The sequence below is a fragment of the Oryctolagus cuniculus genome, chromosome 5, assembly GCF_964237555.1.
Source record: "Oryctolagus cuniculus chromosome 5, mOryCun1.1, whole genome shotgun sequence".
In the NCBI taxonomy this organism is placed as follows: Eukaryota; Metazoa; Chordata; class Mammalia; order Lagomorpha; family Leporidae; genus Oryctolagus; species Oryctolagus cuniculus.
The window spans coordinates 53914010-53940148 of NC_091436.1; the positions used below are offsets into that span (position 1 = coordinate 53914010).

At 37.0% G+C, this 26139-nt stretch overlaps 1 protein-coding gene across 1 annotated transcript; it reads right to left on the reverse strand.

The window, feature by feature from the left end:
- Positions 1 to 2007: 2007 nt before the first annotated feature.
- Positions 2008 to 25676, reverse strand: LOC100340243 (amine sulfotransferase). The gene is made up of 6 exons (XM_051855402.2): positions 25614 to 25676; positions 25129 to 25277; positions 17056 to 17182; positions 16130 to 16224; positions 3963 to 4149; positions 2008 to 2197 (listed from the first exon to the last, which is right to left on the reverse strand). The coding sequence occupies exons 3-6, from the start codon at positions 17114 to 17116 to the stop codon at positions 2079 to 2081; spliced, it is 462 nt and encodes a 153-aa protein (XP_051711362.2). The 5' UTR covers positions 17117 to 17182; positions 25129 to 25277; positions 25614 to 25676; the 3' UTR covers positions 2008 to 2078.
- Positions 25677 to 26139: the final 463 nt, after the last annotated feature.

A 26139-nucleotide genomic window follows, 5' to 3' on the forward strand; every position in this document is an offset into this window, starting at 1 on the left:
TTTGTGCATTCATTGGTATAAGCGCATGATCACTGTTCTTTAGTCTGTAATATGATGGATTCCATTAATTTTCAAATGTCAAGCAACCATGTCCACCTGGACTACACAATTCATATTATGAATTGCTGGATTAAATTTGACAACATCTTGTTGAGAATTACTGCAATTATGTTCATATTGTATAGTATTTCTTTCTTGTAATTTCCTTGTATATTTTTATTACTACCATAATGTTGGCTTCATAGCATGAGATATGAAATGTTCCTACTTTATTTTGTTTTCTGAAATTGTAAAGATTTTGTATTCTTTTTTCCCCAATATTTGGTAAAATTTATTAATTAACCTATATCAGAAATATGTTTTTTTTAAATTATTAATATATATCTATCATTGCTCCTGATCTAGCCAGAGCTATGTTCTTTTGTGTGATATGGGTAAATTATATCTTTCTAGGAATTGTTCCATTTCATCTTCTTATCATAGTTGCCAGCCTAGACCTATTCATGGTCCTTTATTATTCTTTTAATATCCAATGGCAATCTCTAAATGTTTCTGTGTTATTAATTTGTGTCTTTCTTTTTTCTTCTTAGCCTTTGACAGGTTTACTAGTTTTCCACATTCTTTCAAAGAACCAGCTGTTTGTGTCATTGATTTTGACCATTAGTATACAATTTCCAATTCAATTTTCTGCTCTAATTTCTATTATTTCTTCACTTCTTCTTACTTTGTAGTTAATTACTTATTTGTTCTAATTTCTTAAAGTGGAAACACAGACAACTTTCAATAATTTTACTCTTTTATTATTACTTTTTCTCACTGTGCTATTGAGTGTATCATCATATTAATAATATAACTTATTTATTTACATTAGTTTACATGGAAATTTTGCTGTTTCTGTTTGAAAACTATTATAAATTATACTCTTAGAAAGAGAGATACTCCTTTCTTTGCTTCACTCTCCAAATGGCTGCAATAGCTGGAAATGGCCCAGATTAAAGCCAGGAGCCAGGAATTCCAACCTATTCTCCTATATGGGTGACAGGGGCCCATTAGTTTTGTTTATTACCCACTGCTTTCCAAGGCACAGTATCAAGGAGCTGTATTAGAAGCAGAGCAACTGGGAGTTGTGTTGGGACTCAATATGGATGCTGGCATCACAAGTGCTTACTTATTTCACTACACCACAATGCTATCCTCAATTCAATAAAGTTTGTAAATTTCTTCCACTGCTTTCATGCTGTACCTTTTCTTCCATCTGAGAATTATGCAGAATTTCACCTGTATTTTCCCAGTCAATTAAAATGATTATCTAAATATTTCAATGTTAAATGTATGCAAAATTAATTTCATTATTGATTATGGTGGAGAAAAGTATTTTTATTAACGTTATTTAATTATTTTAAAGATTTATTTTATTTTTATTTATATAGAAGGAACTAATTTCATGCACTCATATTCACAGTTTTAGGAGCACAATAAAACTTCCCACCCTTTTATTTCATATTATATACTTCTTTGGTGTCTGATATTTAGTGCAAACCATGCAGTTAATTACTAAAAAGATATATGTTTGTGTATTATTTATTCCACTTACATCATATTTCTATTTTCACTTTTATACAGAGCCCAGAGATTAAAGTTGAATTACAAGAAAAAGGAATTTTTGGGTTTTACTGATTCTTATTTTAATATAGATAAAAAAAGAAAAATATAAGCCACAGAGCACTTTCAGCAGACATTTACAATTCTTCAACTATGCTTTGCATTTTTCACATTATTATGCAAAGTAACAATGCTATTTTGCCATTTGTTTTACTCATTATTATGCAATGTGATAATGGTATCTCTGAAATAAATTTATTAATTTTGAAAATTTTCATGACTGACCGATTTTGAGTTTAGATCCTCAGTTTGACTAGTTGAATATGAGTCAGCTATTTTTAAAGAATTTTTTTCTATGAAACTCATGGCAACTTCTACTACTAAGAATATTTCACTCATTTTATTTATTAATATATTTGTGTAATTAAGAATTAAATCAAAGTTACACATGATTAATTTTCAATGTGATCACATTTCTACTCATTTATGTCCCAGATGAATTTCAAAGGAAAATCTTTCATCTTTCTCTGAAATATCTTGTCAAATCTTTCACTCTGCTCCACAGTCAAATGATGTTTCCAATCTCCAATAGTACCTAGTGAGATAAGAACAGAAAAAGGTAACCATGTCAGCATAAAGATTGCTTCACTCATTGTAACCTTTTCTCTAAGCCACTCTAAATATCTGCTAGCTCTACCTAGGTTTTGATATATCATCTTTCCACATCACGAGATGAGCTAAGAAAATATCATAGGAATGCAGCAACAGTAATTAGAAGGGATCTTTTAAAAGTTCATGGAAAATACATATCATGAAAGAACTACTAAGGGATCTCCAAAATATTTGCAACAAAATACACATATTATTGAGTTCAATTTTCTGTGAAATTAATAAATGTTTATTTATTGAGAAGTAAAGAGAGAGAGAGAGCTAGAAAGGGACAGAGGGAGAGAGATGGAGAGAGAAAAGAATTCCAACTACATTTTCACTCCCAAATGTTCTCTATGACAAGAAGGTATAATGCTGGAGAAAGGAACACAATCCAGGTCTGCCATGTGGTTTACAGAAGCTCAATTACTTGAGCCACCATTGCTGCCAGGTCTGCATTAACAACAAGTGGGAATTGGGAGCTGGTACCTGAAATTGAACCCAGGTTCTCCATTGTGGAACATTTTCTTCTTGGCCACTAGAGTAAATGCCTGCTCCTATGTGAGCATTTTAACATTTTATTTTACTATGTGAAAGACATCATATTAAGTAAACTGTTTATATGTTATATAAGTAATACTTATATAATGTATCATATAATATAGTTCACAGTACAGCTTTACATACGAGTATTTCTTCAGTTTTAAAGGAAAGATGAAACTTCTGATGTTTCAACCAATTGAGTGAAGGTGCCAAAACTGCCATAGATTTTTTATTGGGTAGTACTTTGAATATCATTATGAAGCATAAAAAAATCAATCATAATAATTTGACAAATTTAATGATCATATTCTTGTGTAAACATTAGCATTTGCATTTGGAACAGATATCAAGCTATTATAGACGTGTGAATTACATTACACCTGATCTAGTTGAGGAATGACTAGCAGGAACTGAAAATAAATAGAAATAAAGAAGGAATAGAATTGTTTTCTGCATGAATATCAAGAAATTTCGGTAAGGAGTTTGCACAATTATCCGTAAATAAACATCCATCATCATAATGGAAAATTATTATTAAATTATAGAATAAAATATGAAAGATAATTTCAAATTACATTAGATTGATATCTATAAATTATACTCAGATATTAAAATTTTGAACTTATGGGTTATTGCTGAGTAAAATAAATATATTCACATTAACAGTAACTGCTGGTATATAATAGAAAAACATAATATGTAAAATTTTAGAATAATTGAATTCATAGAAAATCAAGTTAATAGCAGATCACTCTTATTTTATATGGAAGAAATAATAAGCAATGTCCTTTTCTAACATTTTAAAAACACATACTGAGTTTCCAACACAGAGTATTTAATGAAAAATAAAGAAAAATAGAAAAAGGAATTGATCTATTAAAAAAACTGCCTCTTTAAAGCAGAGTTTGCCAAGCTGTTTTCAAGAGATATAGCATGTGGTCTAGAAGGAAGGATTATACTATTCATTAAGCAAAGATCAGTGGTCATGGTGTGTACTAAAACACTTTTGTTTTCCTCAGAAACTGTTCAGAGCTGCTTTCAGTTTGGAGTTTTGCTACCTGTTCAGTCCTAAGTGTCTGTATAAGTTGGAAAGACATATAAGAAACCCTGAATAGTTTACCCTGTGTCCAAATCACAACATTTTTCATCTATACACAACTTAACATCACCTTTCCGCATGATCTGTCCTTCCTGGTGTCTCATCCCACATTGATTTTCTATAATATTAGTATAGTTTGCTTGTGGAATAGACTTCATGTTCTCAAATGTAGCCTGATTCATAACAGCATCCACAACCTCTTCACTCAGTTCTTTCTCAAGAAATCTGCTGATTTTAAGCACTGAGCTTCTGAAATTCTGAAATAGTAATGGTGATGAAAAAATTATTTAGGTTATGAAGAATGCATGAGTTGCAGCCCAACATACACTTTGATTGACAATGAATGCTAAATTGGTTCAAAATTTTAAAACTAATCACTGCAATATACCACATGTACAGAAAGGAGAAATATGATTATCTCAATTGACACAGAAAGAGCATTTCACAGAATTTAATTCTATATTGTGATAAAAACATTCAACAAATCAGGAATAGACTTAATCTTAATCAACATAAAAATACCTATAATTAAATGCTTTTTCAATGAAGAAATCTTAGAATATTATTATATAAATTATGGAACAAGCACAACGGTTTTTCTTCTATTTAATATAATGCTTGAAATAGTAGTCCTAGCAATTAGGAATTAGAAAAATGGCATCAACTTTGGAAAGAAAGAAGTAAAATTATGTCTGTTAATAGACATTGATCTTATGGATCTTATGTAAAAAAAAAAGCTAATGATATCCCCTACAAAAGAAAAATCAACATTACAGGATCCTAAGTCAGCAAAATAATCAGAATAATTTCTAAAAACTAGTAAGTATCAAACATAAAAAGGTATTAAGATAGTTTAAACTACATGAAAAGTATTAATATTCTTAGTAATAAAATTGATCACAAAAGTGAATGACTTATCTATTAAAAAGCACAAAACATTACCAAATGAAAAGAAATGTAACAGAAACAACTGAAACAATATGCTAAGCTCATTAATTTAGAAACCATAGTTTTAAGATTCCAAAATAGCCACAGTTTCAAGGCAGCTCTTGTCAATGTACAAACTATGTATTCTGTAGAGATAAAAATTACATCTTAAAATTTATACTGAGTCTTATGGGATCGTAAAGGCAAATAGGCTTGAGAAAGAATAATAAATTCAGTGTTTGAAAACTTGCTGCAATATCATCATAATCAAAACAGTGACATATGATATTTGTAAGCTATGCAACTTATAAAGGATTAATATCCAGTATATATAAAGAGCTCAAGAAATGCAACTGAAACAAAATAAGAAATGCAGTTAAGAAATGGGCAAAGGACATGAACAGGTGTATCTCAAAGGATTAAATTCAAATAATCAACAGACACAGAAAAAATTCTCAGAATTACTAGCTGTCAGGAAAATGCAAACCTGAACTCCAGTGAAGTTTCTCCTGACCCCATTTAGAATGCCCATCATACAAAAATCAATAAACAATAAATACAGGCGAGGATTTGGGGGAAAGGTACCCTAATTGCTTTCTGGTGGGAATGTAAACCAGTATAACCATTTTGTAAGACAGTATGAAGACGATTATCAATGTATATGCACCTAATTACAGGGCACCGATTTATTTAGAAGATTTGTTAAGGGACTTAAAGGGAGACTTAGACCCCAATACAATAGTACTGGGGGACTTCAATACTCTACTCTCAGATCAACAAGACAGAAGATCAACAAGGAGACAGTAGATTTAAACGACACTATAGCCCAAATGGATCTAACAGATATCTACAGAACTTTTCATCCTACACAGAAAGCATTTACATTCTTCTCAGCAGTACATGGAACCTTCTCTAGGATTGACCGCATACTAGGCCATAAAGCAAGTCTCAGCCAATTCAAAAGAATTAGAATCATACCATGCAGCTTCTCAGACCATAAAGGAATGAAGTTGGAAATTAGCAACTCAGGAATCCCTAGAGCATATGCAAACACATGGAGATTGAACAACATGCTCCTAAATGAACACTGGGTCATAGAAGAACTTAAAAGAGAAATCAAAAATTTTCTGGAAGTTAAAGAGGATAACAGCACAACATACCAAAACTTATGGGACGCAGCAAAAGCAGTGTTAAGAGGAAAGTTTATATCAATAGGTGCCTACATCAAGAAATTGGAAAGGCACCAAATAGATGAGCTTTCAATTCATCTCAAGGATCTAGAAAACCTACAGCAAACCAGACCCAAATCTAGTAAGAAAAGAGAAATAATTAAAATCAGAGAAGAAATCAACAGGATTGAATAAAAAAAAAATTACAAAAAATCAGCCAAACGAGGAGCTGGTTTTTTGAAGACGGTATGAAGAGTACTTAAAAATCTATCATATGACCCAGCTATTCCACTCCCTGGGAATTCATCTAAAGGAAGTGAAGTAAGCATATGAAAGAGCTATTTGTACCCCCATGTTACTGTAGTTCAATTTATAAGAGCTAAGCCTGGATCAATGCAGATGTTCAGAGACGGATGAGTGGGTAAATAATATACACTATGGAATACTACTCAGCCATAAAAAGAATGAAATCCTGTCTTTCGCAAAAAATAGATGAAACTGGAAACCATTATGCTTAGTAAGATAAGCCAGTCTCAGAAAGATAAATATCATATGTTTTCCTGTGATACCTGGCAGTTATATGATACAAAAATATGTATAGGAAAAAAATGAATATTTTGTGGTATGTTTTTTGATTTTTGTCTTCGTTTATACTCCAGTGGAACTGTGGTCTGCTTACTTTTTAAATGTTGTATATTAATATAGAGTGGATGCAAACTTTTTTCACTGGAAAATCCAATGAAAGGAAAAGAGGAAGGAGGGAAGGAGATCCAGTTGGAGGGAGAGATGGATGGAGGTTTCTTGTAACTGAACAAATGGAATGAATGAAGTTTGTTCTCTTTTATTAATATAATTTTATTTGCTTAAAAAGTGATGTATGCAGCAGTGGAAGAAAAAGATGGACCGATTTAAAGGAACCAAGATCACAGAAGTCAATTTTCACATGTATTGTCAAATGATATATCACAAGTACCAAACTTTCAATGGGAAATAACAAATTATAATGGAAAAATTTTATGTCTACATGCAAATAATAAAATTGTATCCTTATCTAATATCATGTATAAAAATTATTTTAAAAATATGTGAAATATATATGAGAGCTAAATATGTGAAATTCAAGAGATAGACATGGGGGAAATAATTTACAACATTGAATTTGACAATAATGTGACACAGAAGACTCAGATGATGACAGAAAAAATAGATCAAGGCAGGAGCCCTGGCTCAATTGGCTAATCCTTCATCTGCGGTGCCAGACCCCCGGGGTTCTAGTCCCAGTTGGAGCACTGGATTCTGTCCTGGTTGGTCCTCTTCCAGTCCAGCTCTCTGCTGTGGCCCAGAAGGCAGTGGAGGATGGCCCAAGTGCTTGGGCCCTGCACCCGCATGGGACACCAGGAGGAAGCACCTGGCTCCTGGCTTCAGATCAGCACAGTGCACTGGCCACAGCACACCAGCCGTAGCAGCACTTAGTGGGGGGGTAAACCAACGGAAGGAAGACCTTTTTCTCTCTCTCTCTCTCTCTCTCACTGTCTAACTCTGCCTGTCAAAAAAAAAATAAAAAAAATCAAATGAACTACACTAAAATTTAATACTTCTATACATCACCAGAAACAGTTAAAAATCCATCTATGCGATGAGAAAAATATTGCAAATATATATCTGAGAAAAAAATGTTAATTGGAATACATAAACAACTCATAACGTAAGAACAACACCAGCAATACAATTAAATAACTGTTAAAGGACTTTACATTTCTTCAAAGAAGATGAACAAATGTCTACTAAGCACAAGAAAATATGTTTAACAACATTCATATTGGGGAAGTTTGAATGAATCACAAAAAGATGTAACATGACTTTAGTATGGTTATTCTTTAGTAAAAAGACCAGAAAAGAAAATGGGGCAAACATATGAAAAGTTGGAACTCTTTTGACTATTTGCAGAAATGTAAAAGATACAATTGTAATTTAAAATGGCATGGAAATTCTTGAAAAAATTAAAAATAGAGTTACATAAAATTCAGGATATCTATTTCTGGTTCTATACCCCAAATAGTTCAAAGTAATGTCTCAAAAATGGGATTTCCAAACATCATTGAAATTACATCCAGTAAAAATAGTATGCATGAATTTCAAAAACTTGTTGATGAAAAAGTACATTTATTAATTTTATTTTCCACAAATTTTTGTTATGTCTTCATATATATACACTTATGTTCATTTTTTTTTTTTGACAGGCAGAGTGGACAGTGAGAGAGAGAGAGAGAGAGAGAGAGAAAATTCTTCCTTTGCCATTGGTTCACCCTCCAATGGCCGCTGCGGCTGGCGCGCTGTGGCCGGTGCACCGCGCTGATCCGATGGCAGGAGCCAGGTACTTATCCTGGTCTCCCATGGGGTGCAGGGCCCAAGCACTTGGGCCATCCTCCACTGCACTCCCTGGCCACAGCAGAGAGCTGGCCTGGAAGAGGGGCAACCGGAACAGAATCCAGCGCCCTGACCGGGACTAGAACCCGGTATGCTGGCACTGCTAGGTGGAGGATTAGCCTATTGAGCCGCGGCGCCGGCCTCACTCATGTTCATTATTTACAATCACTAAAATTACAATTTACAATCACTAAAACATGGAGGGAGCCAAGTGTAAATAGATTAATGAATATAAAATGAATACTGTATACATAAATGGAATATTATTCAGGCTTTAAAGGAAGGTAATTCTGATACATGTTAACAGTGGCACATAAAGAGATTTTATGTTAAATGACATGTCAGTCTAAGAAAAAAAAAATTAGGGACTTGGATCAGAAGCGGAATAGCCTGGACTCAAATGATGCTGGTATTGTAAGCTCCAGTTTATCCTACTATACCACAATGCCAACCCCTAAGAATGATTTTTAAAATAAACATGTTATTTTACTCAAGGAGCTAAAAGACAGTACAAAAAATGGTGCCAGACTAGTATTATAAGTGTCATAGCTGATTAAATATAGATCCCAATTTCTGAACAGAAATGAAAAGCTAGCAGAGTAAATTTTATAGCAGATCAAACAGAAGTGAATACAGCCAAGACTGACCTTAGAGCAAGGGACATAATGACCCATTGATAATTATGCATCATGTAAAGATAAAAAAGAGATGGTTATCTACAAACAGAATTTCTGCTTGTCAGATGATTCCTATGGCTCTTTCTTACATTTCCTTAAGTTTCTTCTCTTATGTTAATTCTTCCCTGATTCCTTGAGATACTACTGCCCATAAGTATGAGTCATATTCTACAAAATAGTACACTGTTTTTTTTTTTTTATTTTGGAAGGACACAGTGAACACTTCTCATCTTAACAGCTTCTGTGTCTAAAATGTACTATACCAAGGCATAAAAAAATAAGGAATTTCTTCAGTGAAATCACCAGCCATATGTGAAAAAATTTCATAGCATAGGAAGAATAAAATTTCTCACTCTATTAGATTATCCCCGTAGATATTTTACTAGATTCTCACTTCTTTTAAGATCAAATTCTTTTTAAACTTTTGTTACACTTTAAAATGTCTCACTTATAGAAGAGACATAAGACAAACATGCAAACTGTTGAACTATGAAATGAGCATTCATGATTTCAACATACACTTCAAAAACTTGAACAATGTAAATATTCCAGAATCACATCACAAAGTTCAGTTCTTATAAACTTTGTAATTACTCTCAAAAGGTAACATATCTTCTTTTTATGCTAATAAATACTTTTTAAAATTTAAATACCTAAATATGACAATTTGAATGTCTCACTAATCATGACTATATTCCAATTACTTACTCCTGGACACTTAACACAGCGAAATAGAAAACAACTGTACAGTCTCTATGGTCCTCAGACTATGACTTCCTATCAGGAAAAACCTGGAAACTTCTCTAACAAAATCACCTTGCTTTCAGTGCCATGATAAATTTATTATTGGAAAAGGACATAAGGACAGCATTAGGCAAAGGGACCAAGACATTTATAAAGCAGCAAATGAGAGAAGACCTAACAGTTACTCCAAATTTTATTGCTACCCAATTGCTGGAGAAATTTGGGAGCAGCATTTAAGACTGAGATAAAGAAACTCCACAACAACAAAACAAACGTCTTAAGAGATGGGCCGAGCACCAAAAAGGAAACCTGTTGAAGTGAAATGGACACTATGAGAAATTCTGACTTGATCAGTCCTTGCCCTGTTGATGAACAACTTAATACTTTATCCCTCCTAGTATTTTTTTGTTTGTTCTATTTAATATGATTGGTTGAATTCTATAATTAATACACAGTTATTCTTTAATGTTGAAACTTAACTGAAAAGTGAACCCTGTTAAATATAACAGGGGGAATAAGAGAGGGGAGAGATGTACAATTTGGGACATGCTCAAGCTGACTTGCCCCAAACGGTAGAGTTAGAAACATACCAGGGGATTCCAATTCAATCCCATCAAGGTGGCATGTACCAATGCCATCTCACTAGTCCAAGTGATCAATTTCTGTTCACAATTGATCATAATATTAGAACTAACAGCCAAAGGGATCACATAAACAAGACTAGTGTCTGAAAATACTAACTGATAGAATCAAAAAGGGAGAGAACGATCCAACATGGGAAGCGGGATACACAGCAGACTCATAGAATGGCAGATGTCCTAAATAGCACTCTGGCCTCAGAATCAGCCATTAAAGCACTCAGATCCAGCTGAAAAGCCCATGAGAGTATTTCAGGCATGGAAAGCCAAGGCACTCTGTCAGAAAAAAAAATGACCTAAATGAAAGATCTCTGTGAGTGAGATCCCAGAAGAAAGAACAGGCCATCAAAGAAGGAGGTACCTTTCTCTGAAGGGAGGAGAGAACTTCCACTTTGACTATGACCCTGTCGGAATATCAAAGTCGGTGAACTTAAAAGGCTTCCATAGCCTTGGCAGCTCATGGCAAGGGCCTAGGGTGATTACTGATGCCATAAACAAGAGTGTCAATTTGTTAAGTCAACAACAGGAGTCACTGTGCACTTACTCCTCGTGGAGGATCTCTGTCCTTAATGTGCTGTACAGTGTGATTTAATGCTATAACGAGTACTCAAACAGTATTTTCAGTTTGTGTTTCTATGTGAGTGCAAACTGTTGAAATCTTTACTTAATATATGCTAAACTGATCTTCTGTATATAAAGAGAATTGAAAATGAATCTTGGGCCGGTGCCATGGCTCAATAGGTTAATCCTCCGACTATCGGTGCCGGCACACCAGGTTCTAGTCCCAGTCAGGGCACTGGATTCTGTCCCGGTTGCCCCTCTTCCAGGCCAGCTCTCTGCTATGGCCCAGGAGTGCAGTGGAGGATGGCCCAAGTGCTTGGGCCCTGCACCCCATGGGAGACCAGGAGAAGCACCTGGCTCTTGGCTTCAGATCAGCATGGTGCACCAGCCGCGGTGGCCATTGGAGGGTGAACCAATGGCAAAAAGGAAGACTTTTCTCTCTGTCTCTCTCTCTCACTGTCCACTCTGCCAGTCAATAAAAAAAAAGAAAAAGAAAAAGAAAATGTATCTTGATGTGAATGGGATGGGAGAGGGAGCAGGACAGGGGAGGGTTGCAGGTGGGAGGGAAGTTATGGGGGGGTAAAGCCATTGTAATCCATAAGCTATACTTTGGAAATTTATATTCATGAAATAATAGTTAAAAAAAAAAGAGATGGGCCAAGGATCTCAATAGACATTTTTCAAAAGAGGAAATCCAAATGGCCAACAGACACATGAAAAAATGATCAGGATTACTAGCCACCAGGGAAATGCAAATGAAAACCACAATGAGGTTTCACCTCTCCTCGGTTACAATGGCTCACATACAGAAATCAACTAACCACAGATGCTGGTGAGGATTTGGGGAAAAATGGACACTAATCCACTGTTGGTGGGAATGCAAACTGGTAAAGCCACTATAGAAGTCAGTCTGGAGATTTGTGAGAAACCTGAATATAGCCCTACCACACAACCCAGCCATCCCACTCCTTGGAACTTACCCAAAGGAAATTAAATTGGCAAATGAAAGATCATCTGCACCTCAATGTTTATTGCAGTTCAATTTACAATAGCTTAGACATGGAATCAACCTAAATGTCCATCAACAGAAAACTGGATAAAGAAATTATGATATATGTACTGTATAGTATACTATACAGCAGTAAAAAACAATGAAACCTGGTCATTTGCAACAAAATGGAGGAATCTGGAAAACTTCATGCTGAGTGAAATAAGCCAGTCCCAAAGGGACAAATATCATATGTTCTCCCTGATCGGTGACAACTAACTGATCACCTCAAAGGAAACCTGTAGATGTCAAATGGACACTATGAGAAACAATGACTTGATCAGCTCTTGTCCTGACTGTCGTGGAATAACTCACTATTTTATTCCTTTTAGTGTTTTTTTTTTTTGTTCTATTTAATACCATTGACTGAACTCTTCAATTAACACACAATGATTCTTAGGTGTTTAAATTTAACTAAAAAGTGATCCCTGTTACATATAAGAGTAGAAATAAGAGAGTGGGGAGATGTACAGTTGGGCACATACTCATTTGGACTTACCCCTATTGGTAGAGCTAGAAACGTGCCAGAGGAGTCTAATTCAATCCCGTCAAGTTGGCATGTACCAATGCCATCTCACTAGTCAAAGTGATCAGTTTCAGTTCATAATTGATCATAATGATAGGATTATGTGTCAAAGGGATTGCATAAATAAGACCATTGTCTGCAAATAATTGATAGAATTAAAAAGGAGAGAACAATCCTGCATGGGAAGCAGGATATACAGCAGACTCATGGAGTGGCAAAAGCGCTAAACAAAACTCTGGTCTCAGAATCAGCCCTTAAGGCATTTGGATCTGGCTATAAGCCCATGAGAGTTTTTGCAGGCTTGGAAAGCCAAGATATGTGGCAAAAAAAAAAAAAAAAATGACCTAAATGAAAGATCTCTGTGAGTTAGATCCCAGTGGAAAGAAGGGGCCATCAAAGAAGGCAGTACCTTTCTCTGAAGGGAGGAGAGAACTTCCATTTTGAGTATGGCCTTGAAAAAATAAGATCGGAGTTGTTGAACTCAAGAGGCTTCCATAGGCTTGACAGCTCACGACAAGATCCTCAGGGATTACTGACGTCATTAATAAGTGTGTCAATTGTTAAATCAACAACAGGAGTCACTGTGATCCTGCTCCCGTTGTAGGACCTCTGCCCATAATGTGTTGTATTATGCGAATCAGTGGTAAAACTACTACTCAAACAGTACTCTATACTTTATGTTCTTTGTGGGTGCAGTCTGTTGAAATCTTTACTTAGTATATACTTGTCGCTCCCCCTCTTCGTGGAGGAACGACACTAAGCCCTGCCTAGGCTTCATATCCGAGTCACGGCACCATTATGTCGCTCCCCATCTTCGTGGAGGAACGACACAGGACCCTGCGCTGTTCTTTCGTCTGCTCGGCCCTCCCCGGGTTTGCTGCTGGTTCTTCCCGGGTTGGCTACCGACCCTTCCACCTCCATGGAAGGGTGGTTCCCCCTGCCACATTCCCCACTTCCGCGGGGGAGCAGCACACCGCCGGCCGGCTCTCTCGGGGGCTGCACAGGTGTTCCCCTTAGATGTTCCTGGTGCATGCCGTCTCTCTCCTCCTTTATAGTCCTCCTCTGCCAATCCCAACTCGGCTGCCCACACGCCGAGTACGCTGCTCTCCTCCAATCAGGAGCAAGTCCTACAGTTTATTGGCTGAACTGGAGGCAGCTGTGTAGAAGCTGTTTTCTCCTCTCCCAGCGCCATATTGTGGGAGAGTAGATGCATAGAATAAGTCTTAATTCCAGTAACAGTCTAGTCCGAGTTGCTCCCCACAGATCCCCCTTTCTTTTTATTTTTTTGGCGTTGATACGTGCCTGTCTTCGGTGCCCCGCGGCACACACTCTGCTCTGCTTGCTAGAGTTGCCACAGGTTCTTACAAGTCCTATCAATCAGGCAAACCGAATCCAGATCCTCTCTTTGCCATGTTGTGAAGAGGTTTTTAGGCGCTGATGCGTGCCTGTGTTCGGTGCCCTGCAGCGCATGCTCTGCTCTGCCTGCAGGTGCTTACAAGCCCTATCAGGCAAACCGAATCCAAGCCTTCTCATTGCCATATTGTGGGGAGGCTTATTGGTGTTGGTTCGTGCCTATCTTCGGTGACCTGCAGCTCACACTCTGGTCAAGCTGCCTGCTGGTGCTTACCGCCTTACTAATCAGGCAGACCGAATCCAAGCTCTCTCATTGCTGTGTTGTGGGGAGGCCTTTCTCTATTTCTCTATCTCCGGGCATTCCTATTTCTCCTATTTTACTTCTATCTACCAGCATTCCTATTTCTCTCATTTTACTTCTAAACTTCTGTTTCTCTTATCCCTGCGGCTTCCCGGCGCCCGCCCCGAGGCTGCTTCTCGGCACCCGCCCCGCGGCGGCTTCCCAGCTCTGAGCCGCTTCAGCCCACGCCTCTCTCATCTGCGCGACTTCCCGGCTCTGAGCGGCTTGGCTTCGCGCGCGCACTCCGCGGTCTCCGCGCTAGCCCCGCATTCCCTATCTACTTGTGCCCCGCACGCTCTCTCTGCACACGGCAGCCTCCGTGAGTCACACAGCCTCAGCTCATGTTTCCGCCACTAGCATTCAATCCAAGTTCCCCTGGCTAACCTGGCGAATTCAACCCAGCTCACGTTTCCGCCCCACGATTTGGCTTCCCGTCCTTTGCTCCCCGGGCTAATCTGATGGATTCCAACCTGGCTTACGTTTCCGCTTCTGGTTTTAACTTTTCGCCCCTTATTCCCGGGCTAACTTGAGAATCCCAAAGTAGCTTTCGTCTCCGCCTCAGCCTGCCCCCGTGGCTACAATTTCCCTAACATTTTTCTCTACCCGGTATGTTTCCCCAAGCTTTCCTCCAACAATACTCCTCCCTCATTTCTCCTGGCCTCTCCCCACAGTCCGCATCCGAGTCTGTTTGTTCTAGCTTTCACTTTCGCTTTCAACCTTGGAGATTTCTCCCAGCTTCCCCCCGTAGTCTGTATCTGAATCTATGCCTAGGCTTTCAATAGCTTCTTCCGGCACCTTTTTCATCTGGCTTTTCCCTAGGCTGTTTGCTAGTCTCTCTCTCCGATATTTTCCCACTTCTTCCCGTTTCTTCCCTCCTAAGTTTCCTATCTGAGTCACGGCACCATTATGTCACTCCCCCTCTTCGTGGAGGAACGACACTAAGCCCTGCCTAGGCTTCATATCTGAGTCACGGCACCATTATGTCACTCCCCCTCTTCGTGGAGGAACGACACAGGACCCTGCGCTGTTCTTTCGTCTGCTCGGCCCTCCCCAGGTTTGCTGCTGGTTCTTCCCAGGTTGGCTACCGACCCTTCCACCTCCATGGAAGGGTGGTTCCCCCTGCCACATTCCCCACTTCCGCGGGGGAGCGGCACACCGCCGGCCAGCTCTCTCGGGGGCTGCACAGGTGTTCCTTCAGATAGATGTTCCCCTTAGATGTTCCTGGTGCATGTTGTCTCTCTCCTCCTTTATAGTCCTCCTCTGCCAATCCCAACTCGGCTGCCCACACGCCGAGTACGCTGCTCTCCTCCAATCAGGAGCAAGTCCTACAGTTTATTGGCTGAACTGGAGGCAGCTGTGTAGAAGCTGTTTTCTCCTCTCCCAGCGCCATATTGTGGGAGAGTAGATGCATAGAATAAGTCTTAATTCCAGTAACAGTCTAGTCCGAGTTGCTCCCCACATATACTAAGTTGATCTGTATATAAAGATGATTGAAAATGAATCATGATGAAGAATGGGATAGGAGAGGGAGTAGGAGATGGGATGGTTTCGGGTGGGAGGGAGGTTACTAGGGGAAAAGCCACTGTAATCCAAAAGTTGTACTTTGTAAATTTATATTTATTAAATAAAAGTTGAAAAGAAAAAAAGAAAGAAGAGAGATCTGACAAGCAAAGTAATCAAGAGAGCAGGAAAAAAATAAGACACTTAAACAAAAGCCTTAGAAAGTTGGTTAGGTGTGAAGATGTCTGGGAGAATGTAGTTTACTGGTACTAAAAGAAAAAAGGTATTTTAATGAAATGATTTCAGAAAATAACCTTCTCATCTTACCTTTTTCATATCTTCATACATCATGAACAGTATATCGAAGTCATGTTTGTGTTCGTACCAGCCTCTGATGTGATGAAACCAAAGGCTTCCTACCACTGTGAGAAAGATTGATTTATAAGATCAAGACATTGCACTCATTTTCAGCACCCTATATTATTCCTTTACTGTTTTGGAATCTTCAGAACTCAAAATTAAACTCCTGCTACTGGCCATCTATATCCATAAAATGTTTAGTGTTCTTGGGAACATTTCCATGATTTTCACAGTAACCCCCCTCAGCAATTCTACTCCATGTTAGTAGGAAAGTTTCACTGCAGAAATTAGGCAAGCATCTGAGTTTGAAGATAGCTTTTGGGTAAGTCCCTTTTTTTTCTTGCCTTCCCCACCTGAAAAACAAATGCCTCTATTTCTCCTATTATTCTCTAAGATCTAGGATAACAATATTTGCTATCAATATGAAGCTAAAACCTAAATTTAATCATCTAAATTAATGAGAGCCTGTTCCCATGATCCACAAGCTGCTTATGTCATTGTATCCTCTTAAGGAGCAGAATGAAACTGTCCACAGAGCCATATTAGGTTTTTCTACAGTTGGATAACATAGCATCCAAACCTACTCGTTAGGTATGCTGGATACAAATCCAGTTATGCAGTTAGCATGTGTGAATTACAAGAATACTTGTGGCAGTTTAATGTTCTAGTCATAACATCTTCTAACCTTTACAGTCCTCAAATGGTCCTGGAAACAATAGATAATTCATTGGGCTGCTGATTAAATTATTGTCTCCTTTTTTTTTACCACTATAGTTTTTTTCACTCTCATTGCAAATTTCCATCACAATTAAGTATGTTCCTTATATTCAAGAATTGTACTAAATGAGTTTATCACTTCATATACATATTGCTTGATAAATAATGGTAATTACCTTTTCCATCAAGAAACTTCTCCATGAAATGTTCCATGGTATCTGTAGGTTCAAATGTCATTATCCAATTTGTAAAATAAAAATATGAAACCAAAACATCCTTAGGATTTCTGTAAACATAAATAATCTGCAGAGAAAGTTATGAAGTGATTTAAAATTTTCTCATTTATTCTTATTATCCTTGCAATCCTATAATATTACATTACATGAATGCATAAATATTGTTTACACTCAGTCTTCTCGTGATAAAAATTTATGTTATCATCAAATTTGTATACCATTAAAAAGAATGTTGAAAAAATAATTTTATTCATATGACATTGCACATATGTTTAAAATTTTAGGATAAATGTCTGAATGTGAAGTTGATTATTTGTAGACTATAAATATTATGTTGCAGATTGTATAATAGCTGAAACATCTAATTTTCATAAGTATTATGTGATATTTGATGTATATCCAAGGTAGCTTTTGAAATTGTGAAAAAATGAAGAACTACTTATGATGGAAGAAATAGTTATCCATATGGAAAAACAATGCACTTTTATCACTCATCATGCTAAACATTGTTTCCTAAATTATTAATTTAAATATGAATTAAATCATTGGCATCCAGAAAACCAAAAATATATTTCTAATCTTTCAACATGGAACAAAGAAGAAAACACTTTTTCAAAATAAAATTTGGACCGTTTACTACATTGAGAGTGATTATTATCAAACATACCATAAAGTTACACAATCATGCAAATTATGAGAGAAACAACACAAGAAACAGTGGATCAATATCCAGAATATATATAAAGCATATTTAAGAGAACAGTAACAAGTAATAAAATATTGGGCAAAAACATTGTCCCTTCACAGAATAAAAAAGAATTATGGGGACTGGCACTGTGAGTGGTAGGTAAAGCCACTGCCTGAAGTGCCAGTATCCAATTTGGGCACTGGTTCAAGTCTGGGCTGCTCCACTTCCAATCCAGCTCTCTACTATGGCCTGGGAATGCAATGGAAGATGGCCCAAGTTCTTAGATGCCTGCACCCTTGTGGGAGACCTGGAAGAAGTTCCTGGCTCCTGGCTTCAGATTGGTACATCTTCAGCCATTGTGGCCATCTGGGGAGTGAACCAGTGGATGGAAGACCTCTCTCACTCTGTAACTCTGCCTTTCAAATAAAATAAAATAAGTAAATCTTAAAAATAAAAAAAAGAATGACTAGAAAAAGTACTGGTAAAACTATGAGTCATTAATCCATGTCATGAATACTTAACAACACTCTTTATTTCTAAAAAAAAATTATGGCAACAAACATAACAGGAAGTACAACATGTAACTGATGATTATGAATATTCCAATAAAGATCATTTTTTTTTGACAGGCAGAGTTAGACAGTGAGAGAGAGACAGAGATAAGGTCTTCCTTCCGTTGGTTCGCCCCCCAGATGGCCGCTATGGCTGGCGTGCTGCGCCAATCTAAATCCAGGAGCCAGGTGCTTCCTCCTGGTGTCCCATGCGGATGCAGGGCCTAAGCACTTGGGCCATCCTCCACTGTCTTCCTGGGCCACAGCAGAGAGCTGGACTGGAAGAGGAGCAGAACCAGGACAGAATCTGGTGCCCCAACCGGGATTAGAACCTGGAGTGCCAGTGCTGCAGGAGGAGGATTAGCCTTGTAAGCCGCGGCGCTGGCATGAAGATCATTTTGAGATGTACTTTTGTATGCACCACATTGACAAAATATGAAAAAGATCATTATCAAAGATTATTAGGGAAAATTTATGAGAGAAAAATTTAGAACTTGTTAATTACTGGTTTCATTATAAGCTTATACACTGGCTTTATTATGGAAATATTGCACCATCATATAAATTTGGATATTCATGTACATGGAACTTGGTAATCCTGTCCTGGAAATAGATCCTACAGAATGTTTGAAGTTGTTTCCAAATAACATCCTAAAGAAAGTACATAGCAGCACTTGTTACAAGAGCAAAATTGATGAAAAACCTAATCATTCAAAGAAGGATAAGCAGAGGTGTAATATGTATGTTTTTATACCAATTGTGAAATTATAGAGCAGCAAAAATAGTATTGAAAATGAGGCACAAACAAAAGTACATGGCAGAATTCCAGCATCAAGAAAACAAGTGTCAATGTGAATATAAATTTAAGTAAAATTTGTATCTAAATGATCTGGCAGGAAAACAAATGGTTTACACTGATAAACAGGACAGAAATTTTTTTGTACAGGACAATATAATATAATAGGTAAAGGGAAAAATTCTAGTAAGTTCATAAATAATTTGATTTGGCAAGAATCCTAATAGGAGATTTATACACACTTATGTTTAGTGGTACTTATACAAAGCATTAACAAAATCGATTTAATAATTTTTTTAAAATTCACTTGATATCTGTGTGAACCAACCCCTACAAGAGAATTTGCATAATTTTTTTTACAAACTTTTTTTTTTGACAGGCAGAGTTGACAGTGAGAGAGAGAGAGAGAGAGAGAAAGGTCTTCCTTTTGCCATTGGTACACCCTCCAATGGCCACTGTGGCCAGTGCGCTGCGGCTGGCGCATCACGCTGATCCGATGGCAGGAGCCAGGTGCTTCTCCTGGTCTCCCATGGGGTGCAGGGCCCAAGCACTTGGGCCATCCTCCACTGCACTCCCGGGCCATAGCAGAGAGCTGGCCTGGAAGAGGGGCAACTGGGACAGAATCTGGCGCCCCGAGCGGGACTAGAACCTGGTGTGCCGGCGCCGCAAGGCAGAGGATTAGCCCAGTGAGCCGCGGCGCCAGCCTGCAGAATTTTTTCATGTAGCATACAACATATGGCAATATCAACATTGTAATTGTTCAAAAAACTTCCTAATAAATCTCCCAAATTAGAATCTTACAGCACCATTACCTGACAGTAGTATCAGAATACTAATAATCAGAAAGAAAAAAACTTAAAAAGAAAATTATGTAACTATACAAAATAAAAATTCCCCAAAATAACAGACTGCTAGAATATTAAAACTAAAAAGAATTATTTAGAAGTTAACAGTATATACACAGATATAGAAAAGTGGTAGCCATCATTTGCCAGTTAATATTTTACAAATAAATATTCTAATAAATAAATGAACCATTAAATTAAAGAAGATAGACACAGAAATGTAAAAACAATATGTGGGCTGGCGCCGTGGCTCAACAGGGTAATCCTCCTCCCATGGCCCTGCACCCCATGGGAGACCAGGAGAAGCACCTAGCTCCTGGCTTCAGATCAGCACAGTGCACCAACCCAGCACGCCAGCTGTGGCGGCCATTGGAGGGTGTACCAACGGCAAAATGAAGACCTTTCTCTTTGTCTTTCTCTCTCACCATCCACTCTGCCTGTCAAAAAAAAAAAAATATGTGAAGTCATTAAAATGAAAGCAAAAAATTAAAAAAGTATAAAACAATGAATTATGTTTAAAAATTAGATATTTCTTAAAAGATAAAAACTGATGTTAAATGGAAAACTCCTCATTCCTAGAAAAAAAGTACTATAAAGAACTTCATTATTATTCTAAATGAATAAAAAATAAATCGCAGAATTGGAGTAAAATGGTAAAAGTAGTAAATATACACTATTTTCATTGTTTTGAAATGTTTCCAGAGGGAAGCTAATAATCATATACAACACATTTGGTGCATGGACGAAAAGCTGAAAAAGAGTCACATCAGGAGGCTGGAAAAAATGTAGGAATATTTCAATTCTTGTTGTCCTAGGTGTGTTTACACACACACACACACACACACATATGTATAAATATAATATGAGTGTGTTTGTTATATATAATAAATTAAAATCAATATCTATAGTCAATGAGAGTTTAAATCTTCTTCAAAAAGTTGAAGTCCTTTAAGGTAGTTTTAAATTTTTTTAAATTTGTTTAAGGAATATAACTTCATGAATTTAATATACATAAATTTGGGAACATGGTGATTCTCCCTCTCCCACTCAAACTCCTAACTTTCTTACTCATCCCTCTACCTTTCAAAGATGCTAAGTGATGTGCTACACACAGAAACACAGAAAGAAAGCCATCATCATGAAAGAATGCAAAGACAGAAATCCTCAAGTAAAGTGCAAAAAAAAATCCAAAGTAAATTACAGAAACATTCACAGAAAAGTGAAAGGGCCAGTTACTTATCAATAGTTACCTTGAATGTAAATGGCCTCGAATCTCCAGTTAAAAGATACAATGGTTGGCCGGTGCCATGGCTCAATAGGCTAATCCTCCACCTTGCGGCACCAGCACACCAGGTTCTAGTCCCGGTTGGGGCGCCAGATTCTGTCCCAGTTGCCCCTCTTCCAGGCCAGCTCTCTGCTATGGCCTGGGAGTGCAGTGGAGGATGGCCCAAGTGCTTGGGCCCTGCACCCCATGGGAGACCAGGAGAAGCACCTGGCTCCTGCCATTGGATCAGCGTGATGCGCCAGCTGCAGCGCACTGGCCACGGTGGCCATTGGAGGGTGAACCAACGGCAAAGGAAGACCTTTCTCTCTGTCTCTCTCTCTCACTGTCCACTCTGCCTCTCAAAAAAATAAATAAATAAAAGATACAATGGCCAAATGAATTCAAAACAAGGCCAATATATTTGCTGCCTACAAGAAACACACTTTGTCAAGAAGGATGCATGAAGACTGAAAGAGAAAGGAAGAAAAAATATTTCATGGTAAAATAGTTTTAAAAATAGTTGATGAGGTGATTTGCCTATTAGTTACAGCATATAAACAGTGAAGAGCTGCTACCTACTAGACAGATGTGTACATTTAGAATAGAGAATCCAGATTTGGAAGACACAATACAGAAATTTAACATATCAAAATTAGACTTCACAATACTGGAGCACTAATAAAGTGAGTAGGAACCATGTTGGGTCAGTTAGCTAACTACCATGGCAGATGACACACAATATTCCTATCTAATATTACATACTGGCTGATGTACATTTACTAACTAAAAGAAAAACATACAAATTAATTTATTAATTAATTACGCTATGCTGAGGCATCCCAAATAGCAGTGTATTCAACAAGCTAGCTGCTGGGAGTCAACAGAGAAAATCAACAAAACTACATTAGATTGTAACCATAGTATTGAGTAAATGGACTCAACCTTCATTTTCAATACATTCCACCCAATAGCTACAGAATACACTTCCTCTCATTAGTGCATTGAAAATTTTCTTGGCTAGACCATATACCAGGACATAAATCAAGTCTCAGTAAATTTTAAAAGATGGAAACCCTCCCCCCTGGCCAGCCCATGTCGTTAGCCCCAATTGCAGAGTGAACCAGCGAATGGAAGGCACTCTCCCGGTATCTGCCTTTCAGAAAAAAAAAAAAGCTTAAAAGATGGAAACCATACCATCTATCTTCTCAGACCACAAGGAACAAACTAGAAATCAACAAGAAGAATAAGAAAGCACTCATAAATACATGGCATTTAAACAGCATTCTACTGATTGGTCAATGGGTCATTGAAGAAATGAAAAGATAAAAAAATTTTCTTGAATTAATTGAAAATTAAAGGAAAACATTCAAAACTTGTGGGAGATAGACAAAAAAGTATTAAAAGGAAGGTTTAGAGCATTATAATAACAAGGATCAAAGCAGAAGTCAATGATATTGAATATAAAAATACAAAAAGCAAAAAAGCAAAACTCTGGTTTTTTGAGAAGATAAACAATAGAGAAGACTTTTTCTAGATAATCAAAAAAGATCCTAAAAAAGTAAAATAAAAGATAAAAAAGGAGGTATTACAACCAACACCATTGAAATACAAACTTTCACAAGAAATTAAATGCATTGTATATGAACAAAATAGACAATTTGAGATTTGATTGTTGTTTATAGCCTTTGTCTATACTCCTGAGGGAGAGTTTTTTTTTTTTTAGTTGCTTGTTGAATTCTTTTAAGTAGAGGGTTACTCTTTGTGATTGTAAATTTAATTGAAGTCATATAGTTGTAAAAAGATAAAAAAATAAGAAAGGAAGGAGGAGATAGAGTGGGAAAAAGGGACAAATGGATGATACAGTGGGAAGTATCATTATATTCTTTAACAATATATGAAATACATATATTTGTTCCACTCTTATAAATTCCAAAAAATTAAAAAGTTTATGCTAATGAACCGGAAAGATTCACATAAATGGGTAAATTCCTGGATACATATAGCCTACCGAGAATACATTAAGAAGATACAGGAAATCTAAACAGATACATAAGCAATGAGACTGAAAGAGTAAATAAATTCTTCCATCAAGGAAAATCCAGGGTGTGATAATTTTAGTACTGAATTATATAAAATAATTAAAGGAGAACTTATTCCCATAACTTTCAAACTATTCCAATGTACTGTACAGGACTGAACCTTGCTAAATTCAGTAGGTTTCTATATGCTAATGATTAACATGTGGAAGTGCTGAATGGAGTTCCTGGCTCCTGTCTTTGGCCTGTCCCAGCTCTGGTTGTGGGCATTTGGGGAGTGAGCCATGAATGCAAGAACTCTCTCTCTCTCTCACTCTCTCTCCATTCTTTTCTTCTGTTACTGCACTCTGCCTTTCAAGTAAACTAGATTAAATAAATGAATAGTTTAAAAAAATCTTAATGTTTAAGGTAAGGAAAAAAATTTCCCCGGATAAATGTTTTTACAAGACTAAATAAAAGGCACTCTAAAAAATAGGCATGAATGGACAGGGTATTTAAAAGTTTATAAAAATATAGATGGGGCTGGTGCTGTAGTGTAGCAGGTAAAGCCACTACCTGCAGTGTTGGCATCCCATATGGGCACTGGTTCAAGACCCAGCTGCTCTACCTCCAATCCCACTCTACTATGGCCAAGGAAAGCAGTGGAAGATGGCCCAAGTCCTTGGGCCCCTTCACCTGCATGGGAGACCCAGAAGAAGCTTTTGGCTCCTGGCCTTGGATCGGTGCAGCTCCGGCCATGTACCACTGTATTCAAATCCAGGTCCATATATACATGGGAAAGCACTGAAGTAAGAAAAAGATTCATGGAAAACAATCCCAAATTATGAACCATTCTACCCCAGAAGTCACAAGTTCTTACAATGCTTTATGCAAAGAATCATCTCAGGAAGAGTACAAGGAGCTATTATAATCACTTGGAAAAAGTCCACAAGCAACAGAAAAGATATGACAGCAGCAAGATGTGTTTCGTATGTTCATAATAGCTGTTGTTCCCTTACTGAGAACACTTACTATTTTGGGTCCGTTCTTCATCTTTTTACACATACCTTAAAAGTGAAATTTCCTATTATAATGACAGTACTTGATTATTTGTTTTCCTTTTTCACATCATTGTTGCTGGTCTCAATATATTTACTTAATATATACAATTTCATTGCTAATATATAAAATTATATTTAATATATAATTTTATTAAATTATGCAAATTATGTAAAATGTAATTTTGTTTCAGACAACATGAACAGGTCAACAATCATGTAGTATTTCTCTTGGCTCAAATTTTGATTTTTCCATATTTCCTATCAGAATTGACAATATGTGCATTGCAAATAGCTTTATACTATTGAGATTTCAGGGTATGCTGTTCCTAATCATAAATACTGTTTATGATTTAAATGTGGGTTGTGCTGCTTTTGATATCTGAAAAAGGTACATTAGTACATGTTCTTTTTTTTTTTTTTTTTTTGACAGTTGGTTATAGACAGTGAGAGAGAGACAGAGAGAAAGGTCTTCCTTCCGTTGGTTTACTACCATAATGGTTGCCACGGCCGGTGCTGTGCCAAAGGAGCCGGATACTTCTTCCAAGTCTCCCATGCTGGTGTAGGGACCCAAGCACTTGGGCCATCCTCCACTGTCTTCCCGGGCCACAGCAGAGAGCTGGACTGGAAGAGGAGCAACCAGGACTAGTACCCAGTGCCCCAACCGGGACTAGAACCCAGGGTGCTGGCGCTGCAGGTGGACGATTAGCTAAGTGAGCCACAGCGCCGGCTAGTACACATGTTCTACTAAGGCTAAGTGAAGACTGGTATCACATGAGCCACTCCTTAAGCTTACCTGATTTTGGATAGGTAATTATGAAAACATCATCATCTCTAATTTCAAAGTTGTCTACATTTTCTAATAGGTTCCTATCCAAAGAATATTCAAATTTGCAGCCTTTAAAGTTGACTATATTTGAGCTTGCATTGTCCATAATTTTTCACCTGGAAGTAAAAACAGATAAAAATCTCTGCAGATTTTGAGTGTTTTATAAATATAACTAATGATAAGGGAGAGTTCAATACATGCCAAGCACCATATACATGTCTATGTGTACCAACTCATTTGCCAAATAGTATTCATATTATATATATCTTACATTAGTCAAACTATACAGTAATCCAATATTGCTTTACTGTTTTTAATCACTGTTTTAGGGAAGAGCAAACTAAGATGTTATGAGCTTAAATAGCTTCCTCTAAGACAACACAAAGGATAATTATCATGATTCCAATGTGATAGATGACGGCATTGAGGCACAGAGAAGTCAATCACATTACCCTTGGATGCCCAGTTAGTTTGAGTAGCATAGGGAAGATTTGATGTCAAACAATTTGGTGTAAGAAACCAACATTCTATTCTGGAGATTCTTAGAATTTTATATTACTTATTTGCTAATTGTTACAGAAAAAGAACATTTTTAAGGAATGTATTTTTATTTTTGTTTTATTTCTCTTAAAGTTGAATAACTGTTGTCTATGAAAGAGGCTTCTGAGGGTGTGGAATCTGATATATTGTTTTATTTTATTTCATTTATTTTTCAACTTTTGGAATGTATCATGTATTTAAACAACTCTCTATTCTTAGACACTACCGTTTCATTTCTGATTACAAACATAAGCAAGAAAAACATGGATGGCCATATATCTTTAAAAAATATTCCAAGTATTTGTTTTTTTTCTGAAAAAATAGGAGTTGAGTCAAATCAAATGCAAATATTGAAGAAGTATAATATTGTCTTATAGAAAGCTTGTGTCTACTAAAACACACTGGGAGCTAACAAATCATGTCTAAATACCCGAAGGC

Excerpts from the sequence above, each read along its gene's own strand:
- LOC100340243 (XM_051855402.2), bottom strand. The coding sequence starts at position 17,116 with ATGACATTTGAACCTACAGATACCATGGAACATTTCATGGAGAAGTTT. Across the intron at positions 16,225-17,055 it reads GAAGTTTCTTGATGGAAAAG|TGGTAGGAAGCCTTTGGTTT; the intron begins GTAATTACCATT and ends TCTTTCTCACAG. Across the intron at positions 4,150-16,129 it reads TGTATGAAGATATGAAAAAG|AATTTCAGAAGCTCAGTGCT; the intron begins GTAAGATGAGAA and ends TTACTATTTCAG.